This window comes from Eleutherodactylus coqui, chromosome 9 (genome assembly GCF_035609145.1).
Source record: "Eleutherodactylus coqui strain aEleCoq1 chromosome 9, aEleCoq1.hap1, whole genome shotgun sequence".
NCBI lineage: Eukaryota > Metazoa > Chordata > Amphibia > Anura > Eleutherodactylidae > Eleutherodactylus > Eleutherodactylus coqui.
In genome coordinates, this window is record NC_089845.1 from 136,316,193 (window position 1) to 136,341,871 (window position 25,679).

Below are 25,679 nucleotides of genomic sequence, written 5' to 3' on the forward strand. Positions count from 1 at the left end.
TGGTAGTTTCGCTATGCAACACGCAGGAAAATAAAATAGGACCTAATTTTTTGTGCTCTTACGGAATGCGCATAGCAAAATGTGTTTATTAAAATGAACCCATTAATATTAATGAGTCCCATTCTCTGTGGTTAGCATGTGCAGATTGTACGTGCGCAAACACGGCCATGTGAGGGAGCCTTAATTTTGTGCGTGCAATATGCAGAGAATAGAACCCACTGATTTTGATGGGTTCATTCTCATCAGCTTTTTTAGCGCATGTGAAATAAGCACAACTTGCATCTAAACACCAAAGTTCCCCATAGCAGTTTATGTGAGGTGCGCAAATGCAAACTCAATATCCCCCTAATTGCAGGAAAAAGAACACATCTGGAACTGATTAGGCTAAGTAGCCTTTATAGCAGTGGTGTGAAATTGGGTGAGGAGAGTGCTCTCCCACCACTCTAAGGGCTTATTCACGAAAATCACCAATTAAATGCGACCATGTGAAGCATTGCTTTTCAATGGGGTCATTCAGATAAACGATTTTTTTGACGGGTACAGAAAGAAAAAAAAAACGCGCCTGGAAAAATAGCACATACACGACCGATTTTGGTTGCCTTTTTTATACAGTGCATGAAAAAATAGGTCTTGCCCTATCTTTTGACGTGATATGCAGCAAGCTCCCATAGGCTTCTATGGGAGCTAGAAACAAGGGGGGGGGGGAGGGAGTTACCCTGCTTACAACACTGGGAAAAGAAAACAGCTCACCCTAATGAAACATTATTAGTCATTCTGAACATTTTATTGCGATCGCTGGTTTTCATTGCTTCTGAATATTTTTTTAAATATACGTATCAGCGCGGTGTGAATGGTTTGAAATACGTAAATAAAAATTGAATGAAATCTTCATTCATGTTATTTTATGGTCCATGCAGGTCAACCTTAAAGCGCATACAGTCGTGTGAAGGAGGCCTAAGGCCATATTTACCCTTCTGGTGTTCTTGCGCAAGGTTTTTGCATTGCAAAATGAGGATAGACCATAGTGTTTGCAATGGGTCTATTTACATGGACGATTCTTCTCTTGCAGTGATGCTGCGAGACGGAAAAATTGCAGTATGTCGTATTTTCGTGCGAGTGTATAAGAAAATAGATGAAAATGTGCGATGTCCCGCACAGCACACGGGGAGATTGTTCCTTGAGCATGGTCATGGTTCCAAGAATCTTGGGCATGGCGCACTATTGGGCATGCACATACTGCCTGGACTGATTTGAAAAAAAGTTGTCCCTCGATAACCCCTTTAAATCTACATCTACAGGATAAAATGACAATATCCTGCAGTTCCTCTTACAGTATTCAGATGTTATCCCAATAATTAACCCACTATGCTTAACACTCTCTTCCTAATGAAGCTGTATGGACTTTTAAAGCATCAAAGCACAGATGACTGTCAAACTATTTGCAGTTATAAATCACTATAATACGACTAATTGCTGGAAAAATAGTTCTCATTTTCAGAAAACCATTATAAAAATTAATCATGTGAGCTAGAAGCCCAGTAACCTTTTCTGCACACTTATCCCACTCAGCTGTGACTATACACCCAATTAGAAGAATAAAAAACTTATTACCAGATCCCTTTCTGCTGTACTTAGAGAAACAAAGTCCAGCTTCAGCAGTCAGTATGACAGACCAATAAAACATGATATTTTTATAGGAGAACCACTTTAACAGAGTATTCCAGGATTTTAACAGTGATGGTCTGTCCTTAAAGGGGTTATATCAGAATAGGAAAACATGGCTGTTTCCTTCCAGAATAGCACCACTCTTCTCCGTGGGTTCTGTGCAGTACTGCAGCTCAGGTAATAATTATAATAATCTTTATTTGTATAGCGCCAACATATTCCGCAGCGCAGGTACATTTGTTTGATTGGGGCTGAGCTGTAGTACCAGACAAAGGCCATGGTGAATAATGAAGCTGTTTTTTTAAGAATGCAGCCAAGTTTTTCTAATCTGATGCAACCCCTTTAAGGCAGACCATTGATGTTTGATTAGTAGGATCAACCTTTGAGATATCCCTTAATCAGCCCAATGCTTTGCAGAAGAGCTGCACTACCAGGCAGTGGAGTGCCGCCAATATAGACAGATCATATGACAGGGGGGCTCGGGCCGAATGACTCTTCCTTTTGTCTCACCACCAACTTTTCTCTCTTCCCCGGAATGTCCAGACAGCAGCACAAGTCTCAGTCACATTCTAGCTGCTCGGGACTCTGATCTCTCAGTCAGTGCAGGTTGTTCCTTCCCCTTCTTTCTCAGTGTAGTACTGCCAAGAGTGGGGAGAAGAGCAGCTAGAATGTAAGTGAGACTTGTGCTACCGGACACTCAAGGGAAGGGGGAACACAGGGTACTATATTACTTTGTTGGGCCACTGAGAGGAGACAACAGTGCATTGTAGGGCCACAGAAGGGGGACACCAGTGCTTTCTGTGGCTACAGAGGGGACACTAGTTATTTATGTTACATAAAGAAGGGGGGGTTCATGATATATGTTACAGAGGGAAAGAATAGAAAGGGGGTCAGGATATAAACCTTTACATACTGTATATTAAGTGAAGAAGAAGGGTAAGGCTGGGTTCACACAGGGCGGATTTGCCGCGCAGAATTTTGCCGCAGCAAATCCGCCCGCGGCCGCTAATCTCGGGATTAGCCAGCCATGTGGACGAGATTTCTCAGAAATCTCGTCCGCACGGGATAGCCAATCCGCTGCAGTAAGCCCGTCTGGAACCGCGGCTGCGGCGGCCGCAGCCGTGGCTTCGGAATATGCGGCATGTCCATTCTTTTTTTCATTCCGCTGCGGCCGCGCTCTCCTCTATGGGAGCACCGGCCGCAGCGAAAGAGCGAGCGGCCGGGCCGCTTCAAAGCCGCGCCACTTCAAAGCCGCCGCGGCTTTGTCCGCGGCAGTTCTCCCAGCAGAAATCTCGCGATTTTTGCTGCGGCCAAACCGCGAGATTTCTGACGGAAATCCGCCCTGTGTGAACCCAGCCTAACGGTGACATGATGGAAACCTTTAAATACGTTACAGGAGGAAGAAGGGAAAGGAGGATATGATGGAAACCCCTATACATGATATAGGAGGAAGAAGGGAGGGGGGCTATAATGGAAACCTTTATATATGCTACAGGAAGAAGAAGGGAGAGGGGGACATGATGGAAACATGTATTTATGTTACAAGTGGGAAAGCGGGGACAAGATTGAAATCTTTAAATGAAATGTTAAATGCATAACGAAGGTTCAGGAGGGAAGGACACTAAATCATGAGGGCACAATCTAAGATTATTTGAGAGAAGATCAGAAGTAATGTTAGAAAATATTATATTACTGAGGCTAGTTTCACACAGCCGAGCGTGTGCAATGTCCCCACAGATGTCAGGCATTTGTGCGTCAAAAACGCCTCCCATGACTTCAACAAAGTTGTGATCTTCCGAAAGTTCGGCAAGTGTTTCCTGTTTTCAATAAGAAACCATGCATTGCACTCGCATGCACATCACACAATCTGAGGGAACGCCCAAAGATAAGACATGCTGCAATTTTTCCCGCATCGATGAGGGGGAAAAAAAGTCACACTTCTATATAACTACATTCAAAAGAATGGGCTTCACATTCGTGTAGAGTTATGCATCTTGAATTGCACAAATCTCGTGCGATTTTTAGGCCATGTGAAAGCGGCCTGAGATAGTAGTAGATGCTTGGAAAAAACTTCCAGCAGACGGGGTTGGAAAATCAACAATAAATAAATTCAAGCCTTGGATTAACATATATCCATTCTAAGACATCCATTCGGCAGGAAATCTCTCTTTTATATTTCTCTATTATAGAAATTCTGGGTAAATTTTAATAGGAATTATGGGTAATTTGAAAGTGAAACAGAAAGGGCCAAAATTAAAGTCTTCACACATGGCAGAGACAGATAGCAGCCAAGTTCATATCCAGCCACATAACATTATCATACAGTTAGGGCCAGAAATATTTGGACAGTGACACAAGTTTTGTTATTTTAGCTGTTTACAAAAACATGTTCAGAAATACAATTATATATATAATATGGGCTGAAAGTGCACACTCCCAGCTGCAATATGAGAGTTTCCACATCCAAATCGGAGAAAGGGTTTAGGAATCAAAGCTCTGTAATGCATAGCCTCCTCTTTTTCAAGGGACCAAAAGTAATTGGACAATGGACTCTAAGGGCTGCAATTAACTCAGAAGGCGTCTCCCTCATTAACCTGTAATCAACTAAGTAGTTAAAAGGTCTGGGGTTGATTCCAGGTGTGTGGTTTTGGATTTGGAAGCTGTTGCTGTGACCAGACAACATGCGGTCAAAGGAACTCTCAATTGAGGTGAAGCAGAACATCCTGAGGCTGAAAAAAAAGAAAAAATCCATCAGAGAGATAGCAGACATGCTTGGAGTAGCAAAATCAACAGTCGGGTACATTCTGAGAAAAAAGGAATTCACTGGTGAGCTTGGGAACTCAAAAAGGCCTGGGCGTCCACGGAAGACAACGGTGGTGGATGATCGCCGCATACTTTCTTTGGTGAAGAAGAACCCGTTCACAACATCAACTGAAGTCCAGAACACTCTCAGGGAAGTAGGTGTATCTGTCTCTAAGTCAACAGTAAAGAGAAGACTCCATGAAAGTAAATACAAAGGGTTCACATCTAGATGCAAACCATTCATCAATTCCAAAAATAGACAGGCCTGAGTTAAATTTGCCGAAAAACACCTCAGGAAGCCAGCCCAGTTCTGGAAAAGTATTCTATGGACAGATGAGACAAAGATCAACCTGTACCAGAATGATGGGAAGAAAAAAGTTTGGAGAAGAAAGGGAACGGCACATGATCCAAGGCACACCACATCTTCTGTAAAACATGGTGGAGGCAACGTGATGGCATGGGCATGCATGGCTTTCAATGGCACTGGGTCACTTGTGTTTATTGATGACATAACAGCAGACAAGAGTAGCCGGATGAATTCTGAAGTGTACCGGGATATACTTTCTGCCCAGATTCAGCCAAATGCTGCAAAGTTGATCGGACGGCGCTTCACAGTACAGATGGACAATGACCCCAAGCATACAGCCAAAGCTACCCAGGAGTTCATGAGTGCAAAAAAGTGGAACATTCTGCAATGGCCAAGTCAATCACCAGATCTTAACCCAATTGAGCATGCATTTCACTTGCTCAAATCCAGACTTCAGACGGAAAGACCTACAAACAAGCAAGACCTGAAGGCTGCGGCTGTAAAGGCCTGGCAAAGCATTAAGAAGGAGGAAACCCAGCGTTTGGTGATGTCCATGGGTTCCAGACTTAAGGCAGTGATTGCCTCCAAAGGATTTGCAACAAAATATTGAAAAAAAAATATTTTGTTTGGGTTATGTTTATTTGTCCAATTACTTTTGAGCTCCTAAAATGTGGAGTGTTTGTAAAGAAATGTGTACAATTCCTACATTTTCTATCAAATATTTTTGTTCAACCCTTTAAATTAAACGTTACAATCTTGAATTCTGTTGTAGAGGTTTCATTTCAAATCCAATGCGGTGGCATGCAGAGCCCAACTCGCGAAAATTGTGTTACTGTCCAAATATTTCTGGCCCTAACTGTATATGATACAAGGTGTAGTGATGAGCGAGCATACTCACTAAGGGCAATTACTCGAGCGAGCATTGCCCTTAGCGAGTACCTGCCCGCTCAAGAGACAAGGTTCGGGTGCCGGCGGCGGGCAGGAAGCTGCGGGGTAGAGCGGGGAGGAACGGAGGGGAGATCTCTCTCTCCCTCTCTCCCCCCCCCCCCGCTGACTGCCGCAACTCACTGCTCCCCCTCGCCGGCACCCGAACCTTGTCTCTCGAGCGGGCAGGTACTCGCTAAGGGCAATGCTCGCTCAAGCAATTGCCTTTAGCGAGTATGCTCGCTCATCTCTAACAAGGTGCATTGAAATGTTAGCATACATAGATTAGTATAGGGCCCTTATGCTTGTGGGGCCCCCGGTCAGGTGCTCTCCAGGCCCGTGTGTTAAGATGGCACTGAATGTACAAATGATTACTGTATCTGGTGTCACTGTGGAGACAGCCTGGCAGCATACAAAATACACAAGATATATTATTTGTAAATAGCAGATCGCTGTATAGAGATATACACAGTACAGTATATTGTAGCTAGAAGAGAAAGCGCTGCATCTATGGTTCTCACCCACAGGGCTGTTTATATCCTGCAGTTAGCCTGTGATATCTTATATACAGACTGACTGCAGGATGTAAATGGAGACCCGGCGTAGAGAATAGCCGATGCAACATTGGGGCTGCAAGTGCCTGCGGCAGATCAGTATAGGCTCTTTTATTCATTTTCAGCAGGTTTAAAAAAAAGTGTTCTCAGAAAACCCTTTTAAAGTTCTTTTTCATAGATAGGATCACACAAGAGTAACAAAGCTTGTTTAAAAAATAAACAGTTTTATTCAAATAAATTGAATAGGCAGAAAGTGCAAATTAAAATAATTTGGTCCTAAAGGGTTAAATAAACAGTCCCCTGATTATCAGGTGATATAAAAGAATAAATGAATGGACAATGCATTAGAAGAAATAGATTTTACATTTTATCTGCACCCAACATGAAATATTTAGCTTTGGCTGCATGGGCAGGATTACCTGGCACCAACACAGGAGCTGATATCTGCCAAATACAACTACTACGCTTTTGTATTAACAGATGGCAGAGCCTCGTGTTACCGTGCCCCATCTGCTGGCAGAGACAATTTATTACAATGTGCTTCGCTGTGAATATAGACGGCTGGGAAAAAAAATGAAGGGAACACTTAAGCATCACAGTACAACCCAATTACACTTAATGGATGTCAATCTGTCCAGTTAGGAAGTGTAAGCAATTGTGAATCAGTTTCATCTGCTTTGGTGCAAATGGTTGTGACAACAGGAGTACTAGAAAGGCGACAGCAAGACAACCTCTAAAAGGCAATCAAGAGAATTCCTCTCTCCTTCTCCTTCCTGACTGATTATTCTTGGGCTTTGCATTTTGTTAGTCTCCTTGACACTAGGAGTAGCATGAAGTGGTACCTACAGACCGGTTGGGTCACACAGGTACTCCTGCTCCGCCAGGATGGCACATCCATACATGCTGTCGCAAGAAGGTTTGTTGTGTTTCCCAGCAGAGTCTGAAGAGCATGAAGGGGACACCAACACAAGGGAAATTATACGATAAGAGCTGGATGGGCTTGTAGAAGAGCATCAGCCCAAATCAAGCCTGGAGTAATAGGAGGAGTACTGCCAAAGCCTTAGGCCCCCTGTCCATGGGCGTTGCGGTGTCCCATGGTGGAGCTCCACCGCAGGAGCCACCGCCCGGGAGCAGGAGCCGCAGACGAATCTCTGCCAGTCAGCCTAATCTGATCCCAGAGAATCGGGGCAATTGGCAGCAATGATCCTTCGCTCGTGGACACGGGCCGGCGCTTTCCATAGCAACGCTATGGAAAGCTTTAGCTGGCGTGATTCGCGGGAGATTTACCGCTGGCAAAATCACGCCCATTGACAGGGGGCCTTACTTACTGAACTCCAGCAGGCTACTGGTCAGCATGTTCTGACTAACCTTTCAGAAACAGACTCCATGCGGGTGGCATAAGTGCCTGACAATCTGTAGCGGGACCAATGCTCACAGCCCAGCACAATGCTGCTCAATTGACATTTGCCAATACTGAGGGATTTGGAATCCAACGCTCAGTTGGTGGAGATTGTTGCTGCTATTTACCATCGATGCATCATTTTGTTTTCATCAAATTCTACAATTTATATCAAAAATGGTTTTCAATTTGAGTATTATGTTCATCTAATTCCAATTTGTGATTTAAGCGTTCCCTTAATTTTGTTGAGCAGATTATTACCCTGAAATTCTTTATTGAGGTGGTTTCACACAGCAATTTTTTTTTTAAATGCTTTTTGGCATGTTCCTCCTTGTATCCTTTAACAGAGTTTTCCATTTTCCTAAACCATGCAGTGCGATGTTAGCTACAAGTCAGTAGGCAAATATGAAATGCACTATAAACAATGTGTTTTTTGTGGGGTTTTTGTTTTTTTGTTTCTTCAAAATGCAGCATGCTATAGGACTTTTTGGGCATGTTTCATAGGCATCTGTAAAAAAAAGATAAAAACAAAAATGCAAAGATATGTTAACAGCTCATATAATATGTGCCATAGATGTATACTTAGAACCTTACGGTAAAAATCAATGAGACACAGATAAAAACATGCATGTAAAAAGGTGTAAAATAAAAAAACACCCCAAAACACTTGTAAAAAAAAAATGCATGATAATAATAGCATTGTTTGATTAGAAGCCAAAAAAAACTCCAAAATGTATGCCATCTTCACTAGAGATGAGCGAACGTACTCGTCCGAGCTTGATACTCGTTCGAGTATTAGGGTACTCAAGATGCTCGTTACTCGAGACGAGTACCACGCGGTGTTCGAGTCACTTTCACTTTCATCTCTGAGACGTTAGCGCGCTTTTCTGGCCAATAGAAAGACAGGAAAGGCATTACAACTTCCCCTGCGACGTTCAAGCCCTATACCACCCCCCTGCAGTGAGTGGCTGGCGAGATCAGGTGTCACCCGAGTATATAAATCGGCCCCTCCCGCGGCTCGCCACAGATGCATTCTGACAGAGATCAGGGACAGTGCTGCTGGTGCCGGAGCTGCTATAGGGAGAGTGTTAGGAGTTATTTTAGGCTTCAAGAACCCCAACGGTCCTTCTTAGGGCCACATCTGACCGTGTGCAGTACTGTTGAAGCTGCTTTTAGCAGTGTTGCACAATTTTTTTTTTTTGTATATCGGCCGTGCAGAGCATTGCGTCCGCAGTCTGCAGTCATTGTACAGAGTATAGGAGCAGTACTGGTGAGGCAGGGAAAGAGATATTCAGGCTATATACGCAGTGGGCTTTTTCCAAAAAATTGATCGCCGTCATCCCACTAGAGGGAAACAGTATACATAATATTATACGCTGCCTACAGTATCTATCTGCTGGGGGTAGTAGTCCTAATTAATACGCAGCTAAGCGTTACAGCAGGCTTGTGCAAAATTGTTTCCTGGATCTGCTGTCTCTGTTACATGATCGCCGTCATCCCGCCAGAGGGAAAGAGTATACATAATATTATACGCTGCCTACAGTATCTGTCTGCTGTATCAGCTCAGCATCTTAAAAAAATAGAAGCAAAATACTTAAGGCCTACTACTGGCCTTTGGCCACTTGACTGCTTCTGCGCTATGAATTCCACTAGCTCAGTCATACACACCTACGTCTCACTACAGGCGTGCGCAAAATTGTTTCCTGGCTCTGCTGTGCGTTCCGTAAGGGAAGTCAGCCTCCAACCACAGGCCAATAAGCGGCATAATTAATTACAGCGTTCTGTTTCTGCACTACTGGTAATACAGCATGCTGAGGGGTAGGGGTAGGCCTAGAGGACGTGGACGCGGGCGAGGACGCGGATGCCCAAGTCAGGGTGTGGGCACAGGCCGAGCTCCTGATCCAGGTGTATCGCAGCCGACTGCTGCGGGATTAGGAGAGAGGCACGTTTCTGGCGCCCCCACATTCATCTCACAATTAATGGGTCCACGCGGTAGACCTTTATTAGAAAATGAGCAGTGTGAGCAGGTCCTGTCATGGATGGCAGAAAGTGCATCCAGCAATCTATCGACCACCCAGAGTTCTGCGCCGTCCACTGCTGCAACTCTGAATTCTCTGGCTGCTGCTCCTCCTTCCTCCCAGCCTCCTCACTCCATTACAATGACACATTCTGAGGAGCAGGCAGACTCTCAGGAACTGTTCCCAGGCCCCTGCCCAGAATAGCCAGCAATGGTTCCTCTCCCACCGGAGGAGTTTGTCGTGACCGATGCCCAACCTTTGGAAAGTTCCCGGGGTCCGGGGGATGAGGCTGGGGACTTCCGGCAACTGTCTCAAGAGCTTTCAGTGGGTGAGGAGGACGATGACGATGAGACACAGTTGTCTATCACTCAGGTAGTAGTAATTGGAGTAAGTCCGAGGGAGGAGCGCACAGAGGATTCGGAGGAAGAGCAGCAGGACGATGAGGTGACTGACCCCACCTGGTTTGCTACGCCTACTGAGGACAGGTCTTCAGAGGGGGAGGCAAGTGCAGCAGCAGGGCAGGTTGGAAGAGGCAGTGCGGTGGCCAGGGGTAGAGACAGGGCCAGACCGAATAATCCACCAACTGTTTCCCAAAGCGCCCCCTCGCGCCATGCCACCTTGCAGAGGCCGAGGTGCTCAAAGGTCTGGCAGTTTTTCACTGTGAGTGCAGACGACCGACGAACAGTGGTGTGCAACCTTTGTCGCGCCAAGATCAGCCTGGGAGCCACCACCACCAGCCTCACCACCACCAACATGCGCAGACATATGATGGCCAAGCACCCCACAAGGTGGGACGAAGGCCGTTCGCCGCCTCTCCCCCTGTGCCCCAATCTGCCACTGAGATCCAACCCCCCTCTCAGGACACAGGCACTACCGTCTACTGGCCTGCACCCACACCATCATCTCCGCTGTGCTCGGCCCCATCCACCAATGTCTCTCAGTGCACCGTCCAGCCGTCGCTAGCGCAAGTGTTGGAGCGCAAGCGCAAGTACGCCGCCACGCACCCGCACGCTCAAGCGTTAAATGTGCACATAGCCAAATTTATCAGCCTGGAGATGCTGCCGTATAGGGTTGTGGAAACGGAGGCTTTCAAAGGTATGATGGCGGCGGCGGCCCCACGCTACTCAGTTCCCAGTCGCCACTACTTTTCCCGATGTGCCGTCCCAGCCCTGCACGACCACGTCTCCCGCAACATTGTACGCGCCCTCACCAACGCGGTTACTGCCAAGGTCCACTTAACAACGGACACGTGGACAAGCACAGGCGGGCAGGGCCACTATATCTCCCTGACGGCACATTGGGTGAATTTAGTGGAGGCTGGGACAGAGTCAGAGCCTGGGACTGCTCACGTCCTACCCACCCCCAGAATTGCGGGCCCCAGCTCGGTGGTGGTATCTGCGGCGATGTATGCTTCCTCCACTGAACCACCCTCCTCCTCCTCCTACGCAATCTCTGTCTCGCAATCAAGATGTGTCAGCAGCACGTCGTCAGCAGTCGGTGTCGCGCGGCATGGCAGCACAGCGGTGGGCAAGCGTCAGCAGGCCGTGCTGAAACTACTCAGCTTAGGAGAGAAGAGGCACACGGCCCACGAACTGCTGCAGGGTCTGACAGAGCAGACCGACCACTGGCTTGCGCCGCTGAGCCTCCAACTGGGCATGGTCGTGTGTGACAACGACCGTAACCTGGTGGCGGCTCTGCAGCTGGGCAGCCTCACGCACGTGCCATGCCTGGCCCACGTCTTTAATTTGGTGGTTCAGCGCTTTCTGAAAAGCTACCCACGCTTGTCAGACCTGCTCGGAAAGGTGCGCCGGCTCTGCGCACATTTCCGCAAGTCCCACATGGACGCTGCCACCCTGCGCACCCTGCAACATCAGTTTCATCTGCCAGTGCACCGACCGCTGTGCGACGTGCCCACACGGTGGAACTCTACGCTCCACATGTTGGCCAGGCTCTCTGAGCAGCGTAGAGCTATAGTGGAATACCAACTCCAACATGGGCGGCGCAGTGGGAGTCAGCCTCCTCAATTCTTTACAGAAGAGTGGGCCTGGTTGGCAGACATCTGCCAGGTCCTTGGAAACTTTGAGGAGTCTACCCAGATGGTGAGCGGCCATGCTACAATCATTAGCGTCACCATTCCTCTGCTATGCCTCTTGAGAAGTTCCCTGCAAAGCATAAAGGCAGACGCTTTGCGCTCGGAAACAGAGGCGGGGGAAGACAGTATGTCGCTGGATAGTCAGAGCACCCTCCTGTCTATATCTCAGCGCATTGAGGAGGAAGAGGATGAGGAGGAGGGGGAAGAGACAGCTTGGCCCACTGCTGAGGGTACCCATGCTGCTTGCCTGTCATCCTTTCAGCGTGTATGGCCTGAGGAGGAGGAGGAGTAGTAGTAGGAGGAGGATCCTGAAAGTGATCTTCCTAGTGAGGACAGCCATGTGTTGCGTACAGGTACCCTGGCACACATGGCTGACTTCATGTTAGGATGCCTTTCTCGTGACCCTCGCGTTACACGCATTCTGGCCACTACGGATTACTGGGTGTACACACTGCTCGACCCACGGTATAAGGAGAACCTTTCCACTCTCATGCCCGAAGAGGAAAGGGGTTCGAGAGTGATGCTATACCACAGGACCCTGGCGGACAAGCTGATGGTAAAATTCCTATCCGACAGCGCTAGTGGCCGAAGGCGCAGTTCCGAGGGCCAGGTAGCAGGGGAGGTGCGGAGATCAGGCAGCATGTACAGCACAGGCAGGGGAACACTCTCTAAGGCCTTTGACAGCTTTCTGCCTCCCCAGCAAGACTGTGTCACCGCTCCCCAGTCAAGGCTGAGTCGGCGGGAGCACTGTAAAAGGATGGTGAGGGAGTACGTAGCCAATCGCACGACCGTCCTCCGTGACGCCTCTGCTCCCTACAACTACTGGGTGTCGAAGCTGGACACGTGGCCTGAACTCGCGCTGTATGCCCTGGAGGTGCTTGCTTGTCCTGCGGCTAGCGTCTTGTCAGAGAGGGTGTTTAGTGCGGCTGGGGGAATCATCACGGATAAGCGTACCCGCCTGTCAACCAACAGTGCCGACAGGCTTACACTCATCAAGATGAACAAAGCCTGGATTTCACCAGACTTCTTCTCCACCAGCGGACAGCAGCGATACCTAAACAATACGTAGGCTGCACCCGCGGATGGAAGCATTGTTCTCTAGTTTAAGGCGATATAATATTGATTTTTGTAAAGAAGAAACGTGTCTTGTGGTCCGGTGACCATGTTTTCTTTCTTTACATTCCGCCCTTTCCTTTGTGTTGGTACAGGGTGTAGTTTTGCTTGAGTCACTAATGAACTTATAAACAAGTTCTAGAAACTTTTGGAAAGTGTGAGGTGACTCTTTGTCACCAATAAGGTTGGCTCCAGGCAAAACGACTCTCAGAAATAGTGGGGTCTTCGGCCCCTTTTCCACATGCGTTTGTTCATCGCGTTAGACGCAGGCTCTAAACGCTTGTGTCTAAAGCGATGGCTGTGGGCAATGCTTTCAAAATGATGAAGGGCTGTGCTGAATGCACGAAGCAAAGGTCGCATCCAGAAAAAGAGACGCGACATGTCGTGCGTTCAGCGTCTAATCAGAATGACAATGAGACTAGTTGGACACTCCCGGGGATAGTGATGGCAACCTTATGAGCACGAAGACCCTTATAGTTCTACCAGTGTCGGTTGAAGTATTGGGAATGAGTCATCAATATATCCATCCAAAACCTGAGCATACTAAAGAATGATGACTTCAGTCATCATGGGACAAAAACAATCTCATTTATGTCTCCTCCATACTAACACAAATGGTCTTAGGCAACAACCCAAACATATTTGGGTACTACCGTACATATAAATCAGAGCAACAAACTATCATTTATTGAAGAATCCAATGAGTTTTCTTATTGAATGGGTGGGCTCCTACTGGTGTGAGATCAAAGTTGGATGTAACCTTTGAACCATCCTTTATTCTTCTGTGGCAAGTAAAAGTTCACCGTTTCGATCCTGCCAGACTCTAATTATTGCACATGCGATATAGGTAGATGTGGGTGTTGACTGTATTTTGATTGGTTTACTAATGTATATGTTTTATATATATTGTGTACACTTATGTATGTGGGATTAGCTTGACAAAGACTCCTAGTGAGTTCAAACATTGCACTTTTACTTGCCGCAAGGGAATAAAGGATTGCTTTTTGATACTGCACCAATTCTTGCTGCCCTTATCTATTTTTGTTGGACTTTCTTTGGATTGTTGGTTCACAATCCTATGGGCTCTGCATACCTTCTCACTAATCACAGTTAAAAAAAGGTTTGTGCTGCTGATTACCTTTCATTCGATATACTGTAATTTTGAGCCAATCGCTGTTGTTCTACCTAATCTCTACACCATACAGTCTCTAACCACACAAATACTGAAGAAAACTTACTGCTGGAGATGCATTCCCTCTTCTGTCTTCTATTTACTGTTTTACTGTAGAAGTTTAGAGGCATGGAGGAGATGCTAGGAGATGAAGTAGGAGCTTCACAATATTGGCCTTCATACCTGTTAGGGCAAAGTAATCCAAACTAAGCAATTTCGACTGGACTACTATCACATGTTTACTTGCGGAGCCTCTTGCCTCTACACCCCCTTCTCAGGAAGAAAAAAATGATCGGGTACATTAAATTTCAACATCAATCATTTGACTCCCCTGGAGATAAACCACAACCAGAGCTGTCTGGCAGAGACTTTGACTACTATGCCAATTGAAATATGTGAGCACTTGGCCGAATTGAGCATTCATGTGTATGGGGCAGTTGGGAGAAATAGCTGTAGGCAAAAGGAGCATTTAGTTAAAAACTATTGAAAGTGTATGGGCAGCTTTTGCTTTACATCTGTGCAGAGCTTATCCCTACATGGGGTTCACAGGCATTACCATAATGTTGTAAAAGGACCTATTCCATGTCAAGTGGTCTAATACAGTTTGTGTATTACACGCCCATGGTTTCAAAATAAGTTTTCCAAAGATTTAGACCTAAAACTTTAGGAAACGTCTTTTGATACCATTGGCGTGTAATACACAAATTGTGAACAAAATCTGAGATATGAAGGCGGGGACTTTTTCTTGTTATAGACCACTTTACATGGAATGACTCTTATGACTGTGCTGAGCTTATCTATATGTAAAAATAAGCTCTGCACAAACATAAAAGAATAACACAGGTACATACAAGACTCAGGAGTCACACATTATATCTGCTTTAGACAAGGGAGTCAGGCATTATATCGGACTGTGTTCAGACGAGACTCTGCTTCAGACAAGACATACTAGACTCAGACATGAAACAGACTTAAAGACAGGACACAGACAGACAGAGATCTGACCAGCATGCAGATCTGAAGACAGGAGAATAACCAAAACCCTCTGAGAGGAAGAGCCAGAATAAGTGTGCACAGATCAACTGTGATTGTCTGGCTGGGCAATTCCACCTCACAGCTAACCACATCAACTTACACCTGCGGAGGAGTGCTCTGGTAAGTGTCTAGCACCAATATAAGAGGGAGCCCATGCTGACATGGCGTGACCTTTTGGTGCTGTGCAGACTAGCATCATGGCTTCTGTCTTTACTCGAGCCAACTATGCCAGATCCTTTTTCAAACATTTATTACAAATCCAGATGGATCTTATTGACTTTACTGGGCTCTGTGACTTTGCTTTCAAAATGACCGTAAATGCAGATGTTAAAATTAAAATGGCAGGGGCACTTTAAATCTTATTAATTTTAAAATGCATTTTCAATTCAGTATTTCATTTCTAAGAGGTAAAGAAGGTTTTAACTTGTTGGCAGTGGGTTCATGAACCTGCAGATAATACAGGTCTGTGTGTGACCATTGGTAATATACCCCATCTGTGTGAGTCCTGCTGGATCTAGGATTGTCATTACACTGCAAGACTCAATATGGAATGGTCAGTTAACCAAGACATTACTTTCCAGCTATGACTTCTTGCCAGCTGCTCTGTGATCTATTATTCAGTGTGAGGAGATTATGTGATTTACTTTTAGAAATGCAATGGTTTCTAGGACATGACATGAATAGTAAGAGCGGCTCCGATATTCATGTATAATCCCCATGTAAATAAATGTATCAAGTCGATAAACAAACTTGGAAATAATGCCTGCTGCTTTATGTGAATATGGCTAAATGCTTTTGTCTCTTAGCATACTGATTCTTGTCAGAAACAAACATATAATCAACGTAGAAATGTGCAAAGCATTGTGGGATCATACATGCATTTCTTTCATTCTATTCAACCTGCTGATAATAGAAGGTCATATTTACTACAATAGCTTAAAAATAAAAAATGCAGAAATTCAATGTATACTGCCACCACCTACGCATACATGGAAAATTGAATGCGACAATTAATGAAAGTGTTAGTTCAAAGCATTATTCTTCTTAAAGGGGACTTCCGAGATTGGAAAAAACTGACTAAATGAAGAAAATGGGATACAATTACAAAAGAACCTATAATCACCCGATTAATCCACTACCACTCCAACACTAACACTCTGGTGGTCCCAATTAGTCTTTGAGAAAAGAAGGAGAAAAATACTGCAACTTTATGGGTATGAAAATAGGCTCAAAAAACAGGGATATTAACCTGACCTTAGTTTATTGATAAAGCCAGTAACAAGATGCGTTTTGAGGCATATGCCTCTTTCTCAGTAATGCTGGCAGGTCCACAATTATGGCTCTGATGGTATGAAGGGGGAAGCCCTCTCCAAACCCTATAGATGCCACTCTCTGCATTGACAGTGATATCAAAAGGGTTAAATCACTGGTATCAGAGTTAAGCTCCAACCCAGCGTTTTCTGTGAGACTATAGCTGTAAATTACTCTGGAGACTGAGCCACCTGATAATCAACGATGTACCTATATGGCGCAAAGCGGTAAATAGTAGCCCGTTGCATTGTGCATATACGATGTGTGTCATAGAGGGGTTAACATTGAGTTATAGTGATGGAAATAGATCTTTGTCTACATACTGTTTAATGATATACCACTCAGTAATCTAGGGAAGTTGTGAGAGAAGTAGCGATATTAGTTGTCCCCAACCTTTGAAACAGTTGCAAGAAAAAAATGGCCAAGTCAGAGTCCCAACTTTAACCCTATCAAGATGTTGTGGCGTGATCTGAAGACGGCTGGGCATGCAATGCATCCCAAAAACATTGATGAACTCAAATACATTTTCAGAAAAGAATGGTCCAAAATTCCTCCTCAACATTGCGCAAACTTTATTTGCAGCTATGGGAAGCCTTTGGTGGGGGTGATTGCTGCTAAAGGAGGATCTACAGGGTATTGATTTCAAGAGGTCCATTACTTTTTCTCTCTACCATGTGAAATTTTAGTCAATAAGCTCAATAAAAGACAAGAACGGCACAACCTTATTTGTGTTATCCATTTAGTTAGATTCTGTTTCTCTATAATTGTAACTTAGATAACAATCAGACCACATTATAATTAATGCTGAAATCCAGGTCATTTCAAAGGCTTCACTTACGTTTTCTTGCAAATGTATAAGAGTTTTTTAAAAACTTGGCCAAATTCATGTTTAGGTTTTCATTCAGCTGGGTGAAACATTCAGTTCCCTGCAAGTGTGTATTTGTTGGCGGGTGCAGAGGTTCTGGTGCCTGATTGAGCTCAAAGTCCTCTCTGAAGGCACATGGTAGATGGGGTTAATGTTACAGACTTTGCGTTGTGGCCTAGGATCTCCAAGTTATACCTGTTATTCAGTGTCTTAACCTTGTAGCTAGCCAAATACCCTCGCCAAGATAGAGTTGCTTGTTCCCCTTCTCGCCTGGCACAATGTACTTGGGGAATATGCTAAGCCTCCTGACTTGGGAGAAGAAGACAATCAATGTTTATATTCACTCTTGATGAACATTAACACGCAATAGTAAGGTTGAAGTTTGCATCTTGTACAGCATTGTGAAGGAGGTGAATGGCAGCCCAGTCTCCAGTCTCCTAGTTACTGTCCATGAATGGGGATAGTAATTTATTTCAGTGTAGTGCATCTTGAAAAGGATGTTTCAAGTGTTCAATGGCATGATGGCAGCTTGACAAGCACCTCTGCATTATAACCCTTATTTTCAAAATGTTACATTAATGTAAGATAACGGTTTCATTTTTCATCAAAAGAATTCTTTGTAGTGGGTTTGGGTATTAACTACTTTTCTTTTTCTTCTTTAAATCCTGAGGGATTCTTAAAACATTTAAAGCTTTGGTTTGAAGGAATGATTAATGAGGACTAAGAATCACAGAAAAGGGAAAGAAAAAAATCCCAACCTTTTCTATGATGACTTAGGAAGGAGAGTAAAGATATTATGTAGTATATCTGCCAGAGTGGGGGATGATATTTGCTATGATGGTATTAGGCAAAGCCATCAATGTGCTGGGGTCTTTAGTCTGGGAATGGTATCTTAGGCAACATTATTGTACTTTTTTACTTGATTCTATACTATTGTAGTATCTGTTTGGATGTTTGCATTTGTTTGTGCATTTTTTAATTTCTCAGTCACATTGGACTATTTTAGCAGTCGTTGACTGAAACTATGCATGTATGGCATGGTCAGGCAATGGCAACCTCTTATTGGCCACTTTACACAAGCACATTCTTTTATATTTACATATTATTACACTGTGTACATGATTAATCAGTTTTATCTGTAATGTTGAAGGCTGCATCATTGTAACCAAACCATATCTTAAGTGCTGGCACTGCTGTATTGGCAGAGACACTTACTAATGTGACATCGGTAATGACAGCAACCTCCCACTGTGTTGCACCTTTGAGGGTGCCAGTTGTTTATGATGTATTGCTATATACATGGCTCTTCTGCAAACCCCACAAAAAAAATCAGGTGGCATCAGGCCTGGTGATCTTGGCGGTCACAGATTATTCTAAATAAGTAGGTCACCGACATAACTATCCAGTTCCCTCCTTCTTTCATTAAAAATGTGACACATTATGCCACATAAATGTGACACTTTTTGAAAGTAACACTTTTGGTTGTCTCAAATTTTTTGAACTAAGTTGCAAATCCAACCATCTTTTCAAGTCAGATAACTCATTTAAATTGTCCATCCAAAGATGAAACCCTGACTTTTTATCTCTCTGACAGTATAGTACTTCTTCTTTAAGTCCCTGTGTGCATGCTCCTGACATGCATTTTGTATATTTTCCACCTGAGGAAGTTATACAAAACCCATGTTGTTTGTTGTTTGTGTCGTTATTCTGTGTTGTTTTACTGTATCTTTAAAAATATAATATATACTTTTAATCTCTATGATAGTATTGCACTTCTTCTTTCTCGGGGCTTTTTCCATTACGTAGAGTGCTTCTGTTTTTGGAAGGAAAAATTAAATGAGTTATCTGACTTAAAAAGAGGCTTGGGTCCAGTTTATGAAGCTAAATTCTCATTAAAGATTTCCTCTAAAAATATCTTGTGGTTCTTACAAATATACAATAATAATCTTTTTTTATATAGCATCAATATATTCAGCAGTGCTAACAAACCAGGGGGAACAAAAACAAAACCATGGTTACATCTAGTAATCAGTTGATGCAGACAGTAGGGTTGAGGGTCCTGCTCCAACAAGCTTACGTACTACAAATAATGGAGGGATACAGAAGGTGAAGGGGCTGGAGATGTGCGCATTATGGCAAGGTGGAGAGTGTGGGATGCTATACACATAGACAATGGTCAAATTGAGCCATATAGTGGCTAATTCTGTATGACTGGAGGGGTGGTAGAATGCGCCTTGCAGGCATTGCAGTCAGTAGGACAGGGAGCCTGTTATCTGGCGGAGTAAAGAGGGGTTTGGTTTAGAGGATATGTTATGTCTCCCTGAAAAGGTGCGTTTTTAGAGCTCACCTGAAATTATGTGTGTCAGGGATTGCCCGGATAGTTTGGGGTAGTGCGTTCAAGAGGACAGGTGCTGCTCTGGAGAAGTCTTGGAAGAGGGAATGAGAGGTTCAAGTTAGAAGGGCGCTTAATCTGATTTCATTGGCGGAGTTGAGGGTGTGCACTGGGTGGTGGATTGAGATTGAGGGATGCAATATAGGGTGGCGCAGTGCTGTTTAGAGCTGTTTAAAGCTTTGTGGATGAGGGTAGTGAGTTTGAATTCAATTCTTTATTTGACGGGCAGCTAATGCAATGACTGGCACAGGGCAAAGGCATCCGAGTAGATGCTGGACAGGAAGATGAACTTGGCTGCCGCATTCAGGTTAGATTGGAGTGGGGAGAGTCTGGCATGGCAGAGGCCGATCAGCAGTGAGTTGCAATAATCAAGCCGAGAGTGGATGAGGGCAACGGTGAGCATTTTTAGCATGCCCAGAGTGAGAAAAGTGCAGATTCTTGCAATATTATTGAGATGCAGGTGACATGGTTGGGCAAGAGATTGGATGTAGGGGGTAAAGGAAAAATTGGAGTAAAATATAACCCCAAGACAGCACCCATTTAATACTCCTACAAAGTACTAGTCTGCCACCGAGAGGTGAGCCACACCTCAAAAATCAGACTTCAGACTCAAGGCTTCTGGAAGGTGTGTCATTGAACCTTTCTCAAGTCTGCTAAATAACTGAAAGGACTCACTGAAAGAAGGCACAGAAGTGGCAATCTGTTTTCCAACCCCCAAACTTGCATACATTTCTGTTTTGATTATTTTTTTTCTAGTATTATTAGAACATCTATAAGATGGTGCACGATAACACAGTGGTTCTCAACTTTCTTACCTTACTCATAGTGTAATTTTAGCAATACTTGGAATGGGAATGGAAAAAACATTCCAGAATTCTTCTTTATTCCTTTGATCTAGATGAGATTTGTTGTTTTCTGTTTGTTGAATTGCCACCAGCAGGTATCTTTTAGCATGTTGAGACCAGTTTGCCACCCCTGACGTAAAAGTTAAGGCTTTTCTTGTTGCTTTAAGAAACCCTTGAACAGTCTATAAGAAATGCCAGGCTATGATATATTCCAACAGCAAACCCTTTCTTTCTCACCACTGTTTTTATATCTTGGAAACATTCTGACAGCAAAATTCTCAATATTAAACTTCATTGTATTAAATAATTGTGAATTACACTCTGGTTTGTTCATATTCTTAAAACCATCTCCACAGGACGCCATTATAGAAAAGCAGAGTTTGACAACAGACAAAAACCAAATGACCTATCTACTTTGCCCTGTCTAATTAAAATATGTCTTAAATATATTACTCTCAGCAGGCACTTGTACTAACTCAGTGATACAGCACTGACTCCGTACTCATCTGCATAGAGACCACCACATGTCATCCTTCCGTCTTACAATTGCCAGCCAAAATGTATAGATTAAGCCAGGCAATTTTACTCTATTTTTTCATTAAAAGATGAAGAGTGAATATTGCATTAATATGTTCAGCTATATTCACACATTATGGCTGCCCACAATTTACAATAAGCAAGAATTTAGCAAAATGACTACAATTTTCCTTAAAAGCCTCTGGGATTTTTTGTAATGATTACTGAAAAAGAGAGTAGTCCAAAAACTAGATCTTGATTTGTTAAATTTAGGTTACAGCTGTCCTTACATAATGGAGAAAATAGTCCAAACCCATCAATTTTTGTGGAATCCATCTTATGCATACAGCAGTCTACCAACTCTACCCCGATGGTAGATGTCAGGGGGAAGGAAGGATCATGCATGCTGGACAACCCAAGAAGGTTGAGCGTATGGAAAGATGTGGTCTAGAGCAGACAGTCCTTTTAAGTTATCATAGTAATATAGCCTGATGGATTATAAGGATTTAATTGAAGAAATTCAATTTTGGTATCACTGAGGCAATATTAATCATCATGAACACTTTTTAATGGTCAGTTTTTTTTAACATTTTTTCATCTCTCCCTACAGCAAAATTTTGTGGTGATCCTGGAATACCTGCAAATGGAAAACGAGAAGGCAAAAGCTTTATCTTCCAATCAGAAGTATCTTTTATGTGCAATCCATCCCATATTTTGGTTGGTTCCAGCACAAGGATATGTCAAGCAGATGGAACCTGGAGTGGTTCACCACCACGCTGTATAGGTAAAACTAGTCTGCTGTACATTACTGTGCCTTGCATAATATTTTAAGAAAGACCAATAGATCAACAAAGACTTCATCTCTTAAGTCAAAGACAGTAGTTATTTCTTTTTTGGAAAATCACCATTTTTTTCTGTAGCTTGTTTGTGGTTTTACAGCTAAGCCCCATTCAGATAGAATTACAAGCCTTATAATGAATTTCTGAGACTTTTACATGCCTAAGTATGCATGATCATATTAAAGGGAGGCTTGAGAAAGACATCAATAGTCCAAACGTTGCCTGTATCTTTTTAAGAACATGGAGCAATAAAAGTCTATTTTTATTGAATACACCAGTGATGCTGTCACTTTCTGTGAGCTATTAAAGGGAACCTGTCGTCTCTGAACAGCAACATAAGCTAAGTTATGGTGCTGTTCAAGGAGGTGAAAAGGATCCAGCGGATGTATTCTTTATGCTCCTCAGCCACTCCCCCATTCCTGCGGTATATGCCAGTGAAGTCCGCACGTGGTTCAAAAATCTGACCCTTTCAAGATTGCCACATGCATGCACTCTCATAGAAAGGCAGTGGTCTCAACTGCACATGGACTGCACCAGTGGACACCATGGGAATGTTGGTACTGGTGAGTATAAAAAATAGATGCCACGTCTCCCTGTCACTTCCCTGAACAGCCCCATAACATAGTTCATAGTGCTGTTTGGAGGCAACAGGTTACCTTTAAGTGAAAGTCCATCTTGAATACCAATGTAGTTTTATTTAATCTGAATTGATTTAAAAATCTATCATAGTAATATTAAGGAGAATTTATTAAGCTAAGGCTGCATTCACACGAACGTATATCGGCTTGGTTTTCACACCGAGCCGATATACGTTGTTCTCGTGTGCAGGGCGGGGGGAGGATGGAAGAGCCAGGAGCAGGAACTGAGCTCCCGCCTCCTCTCTGCCTCCTCTCCGCCCCTCTGCACTATTTGCAATGAGGAGAGGCGGGGCGGGGGCGGGGATAATTCTCGGAACTTAGCCCCACACCCGTCGCACCTGGTTTTATTGCAAATAGTGCAGAGGGGCGGAGAGGAGGCAGAGAGGGGGCGGGAGCTCAGTTCCTGCTCCTGGCTCTTCCATCCTCCCCCCCCCCCTGCACACAAGGACAACGTATATCGGCTAGGCGTGAAAACCGAGCCGATATACGTTCGTGGGAATGCACCCTTAGACTGGGTAAGAATGTTGTAAAATTTGTCTCAAGCCTTACTTACATAAAACAATTTGCAATATTTTACTTTTATCTCAGCATATCACAGTTTTCTTTAAACTGGGGATTGGTTTGTCAGGAAGTGAGTGGTCACCCCAGCCGACAGACTTGTGTATCAATTACACTAGAAACTGGTGAAATTACACTAGAAATTTAATTTAACTCATACTTGACTTGGATTTCTTTATAGGTGCACGGACAGTCTGAGATGTGCCTCATATATATAAAGAGTTAAGCAGCTCTTCACACATTAAGCACATCATGTTCAGGCAGGGATCATATTCAGATTGGCATTTGAAACGCTGGTCTTAAAATTCCCCCCAATAGTTTGTAAGGTTGAAAAAAGACAAATATGTCCATCCAGTCTAGCCTAATAATCTGCAATGTTGATCCAGAAGAAGTAGTCAAAACTCCTACGAGGGCTCATGTGCTAATTAAATTTCTTAATACATATTTGTAGCAGTTGGAGCATTAAGTTTCTGATACGGAGCTACAAATGCCTCATTCAGACAAAGTTAAATGATAAAATTATGATTGCAAGCAGCCACCTCCAAGGGGGAGTTTATCACATACTTTTTATGTATTGGACTTATAATAAAACAGCATGTGGCAAAGTCCTAAACTCCCCTTAATATTACATATTATAATATAATATAGTACATAGGTCAGTTCCCTGTAGCTTAGGAACTAATATTCGATGTTTGACAGGTCCCAAGTACATGTCTGAGTTTTAACAGTGAGGTTCTTTCATCCACAAATCAACTGAAGTAATGGTACTGTAACATTTGCTTCCATCATCCTCTGGAGTGCCTTTGTTTTTTATTCTGTTACCATACAGAGGAACCCAACTTTTCCTCTACTCTAGTAAATTATTTATTATGTTGTATTATTGCTTTTCCTATAATTTTGAGAAAAATATTTGTTCACAAGTAGAACAAGATCACAAATTTTTGTTCAAGGATTAGATTAAATAAGATAGAGAGATAGAGATGGGATAGATAGATACAGTAGATGATACATGATCCGAAGTGCGGGCTGTGTGCTTTCCTTTTATGGCAAGCATGCAGCAAAGATAGGACAGGTCCTACCTTTGCACGCCCCATGGAGCTAGAGGCACACATATCACATGCATGTCCTGCCTTTGCGCGCACCATGGAGCTAGAGGCACACATATCACATGCATGTCCTGCCTTTGCGCGCACCATGGAGCTAGAGGCACACATATCACATGCATGTCCTGCCTTTGCGCGCACCATGGAGCTAGAGGCACACATATCACTCGCATGTCCTGTCTTTGCATTTAGCAAAGCTACAATTCCTGCATGTGAACGCTTCTAAAGGAAACAATTGTTTCCTATCGAAGTGCTTTTGTGCACTCCTATCTAATGCAAAAACTCATCTTGTATGAAAGAGGCGTTAGCAACAAGGAAAGTCTTAAGAGAGACAGAAGACTGCACTATACAGAAACATCTGTGGGCATTTTGCACCTGATGGAAGCAGATTCCAGTAACCAAGCACATTGCTAGAATTATTAATGGCTATGGATATGCACAAATAAAGTTTAGGTACTCGTTAAGGTGAAATATGTATTAAGAAATATACATGACAATATATTTTAATTTCCTTTCATAATAAAGATGAAGTTTTTGAATACTGAAAATTGTATAGAAAGCAGGAAAGAAGTAGTTGGCAGGCTTTACATTATCTGTGATAAGAGACAACGCGCTCTTCAATAGTGTACTTCTTCCAAAATATTTAATTGTTTTATATGTATTGCTTTTAAACATTGTACCATTAATATTTTAATGGTTTCACCTTCTCAGAACCTACATTGACATCTTGTGATAATCCAGGGACACCACGTCATGGTTTCCAAAATAATACTTATGGTTATCAGGTAAATTTTTGAAAAATGTGTTTAAATGATATGTGCATAATATGTAATATTGTAATATGTAATGTTTAGAGATGAGCAAGCACCAAAATGCTCGGGTGCTCGTTACTCGAGTCGAACTTTCAGTGATGCTCGAGAGTTCGTTTCGAGTAACGAACCCCATTGAAGTCAATGGGCGACTCGAGCATTTTTGTATATCGCCGATGCTTGCTAAGGTTTTCATTTGTGAAAACCTGGGAAATTCAAGAAAGTGATATGAACGACACAGAAACGGATAGGGCAGGCGAGGGGCTACATGTTGGGCTGCATCTCAAGTTCCCAGGTCCGACTATTAAGCCACAATAGTGGCAAGAGTGAGACCCCCCCCCCCCGCACTGTCAGCATAAAGATCGTTCTCCTCTGCCACAGCTGTAACAGCTGTGGCAGAGAAGAACGATGTTAGCTCATTGAATTCAATGGAGCCGGCAATACAGCTGGCTCCTCGCGGCATAAATTGTCGGGAAGGGCTTAAATATATAAGCCCTTCCCTGCAATTCATCCAGAAATGTGTAAAAATTTAAAAAAAATATACTCACCTTGTCCCGGCAGAACGATGTTAGCCCATTGAATTCAATGGAGCCGGCAATACAGCTGGCTCCATTGAAAGCAATGGGCTGCCGGCTATCGCGGGATGAATTGTCGGGAAGGGGTTAAATATATAAGCCCTTCCCTGCAATTCATCCAGAAATGTGTAAAAATAAAAAAAAATAT

The 25,679-nt window shown here is 43.6% G+C and overlaps 1 protein-coding gene across 1 annotated transcript in view; it reads left to right on the plus strand.

Moving 5' to 3' along the window:
• The window catches only part of CSMD3 (CUB and Sushi multiple domains 3), a 909,686-nt gene that overhangs the window by 847,263 nt on the left and 36,744 nt on the right, over positions 1–25,679 (plus strand). Inside the window, exons 58-59 of the mRNA XM_066579038.1 lie at positions 21,620–21,793; positions 24,859–24,932. Coding sequence (XP_066435135.1) covers positions 21,620–21,793; positions 24,859–24,932 — 248 coding nt within the window. The remainder of the gene's footprint in view (positions 1–21,619; positions 21,794–24,858; positions 24,933–25,679) is intronic.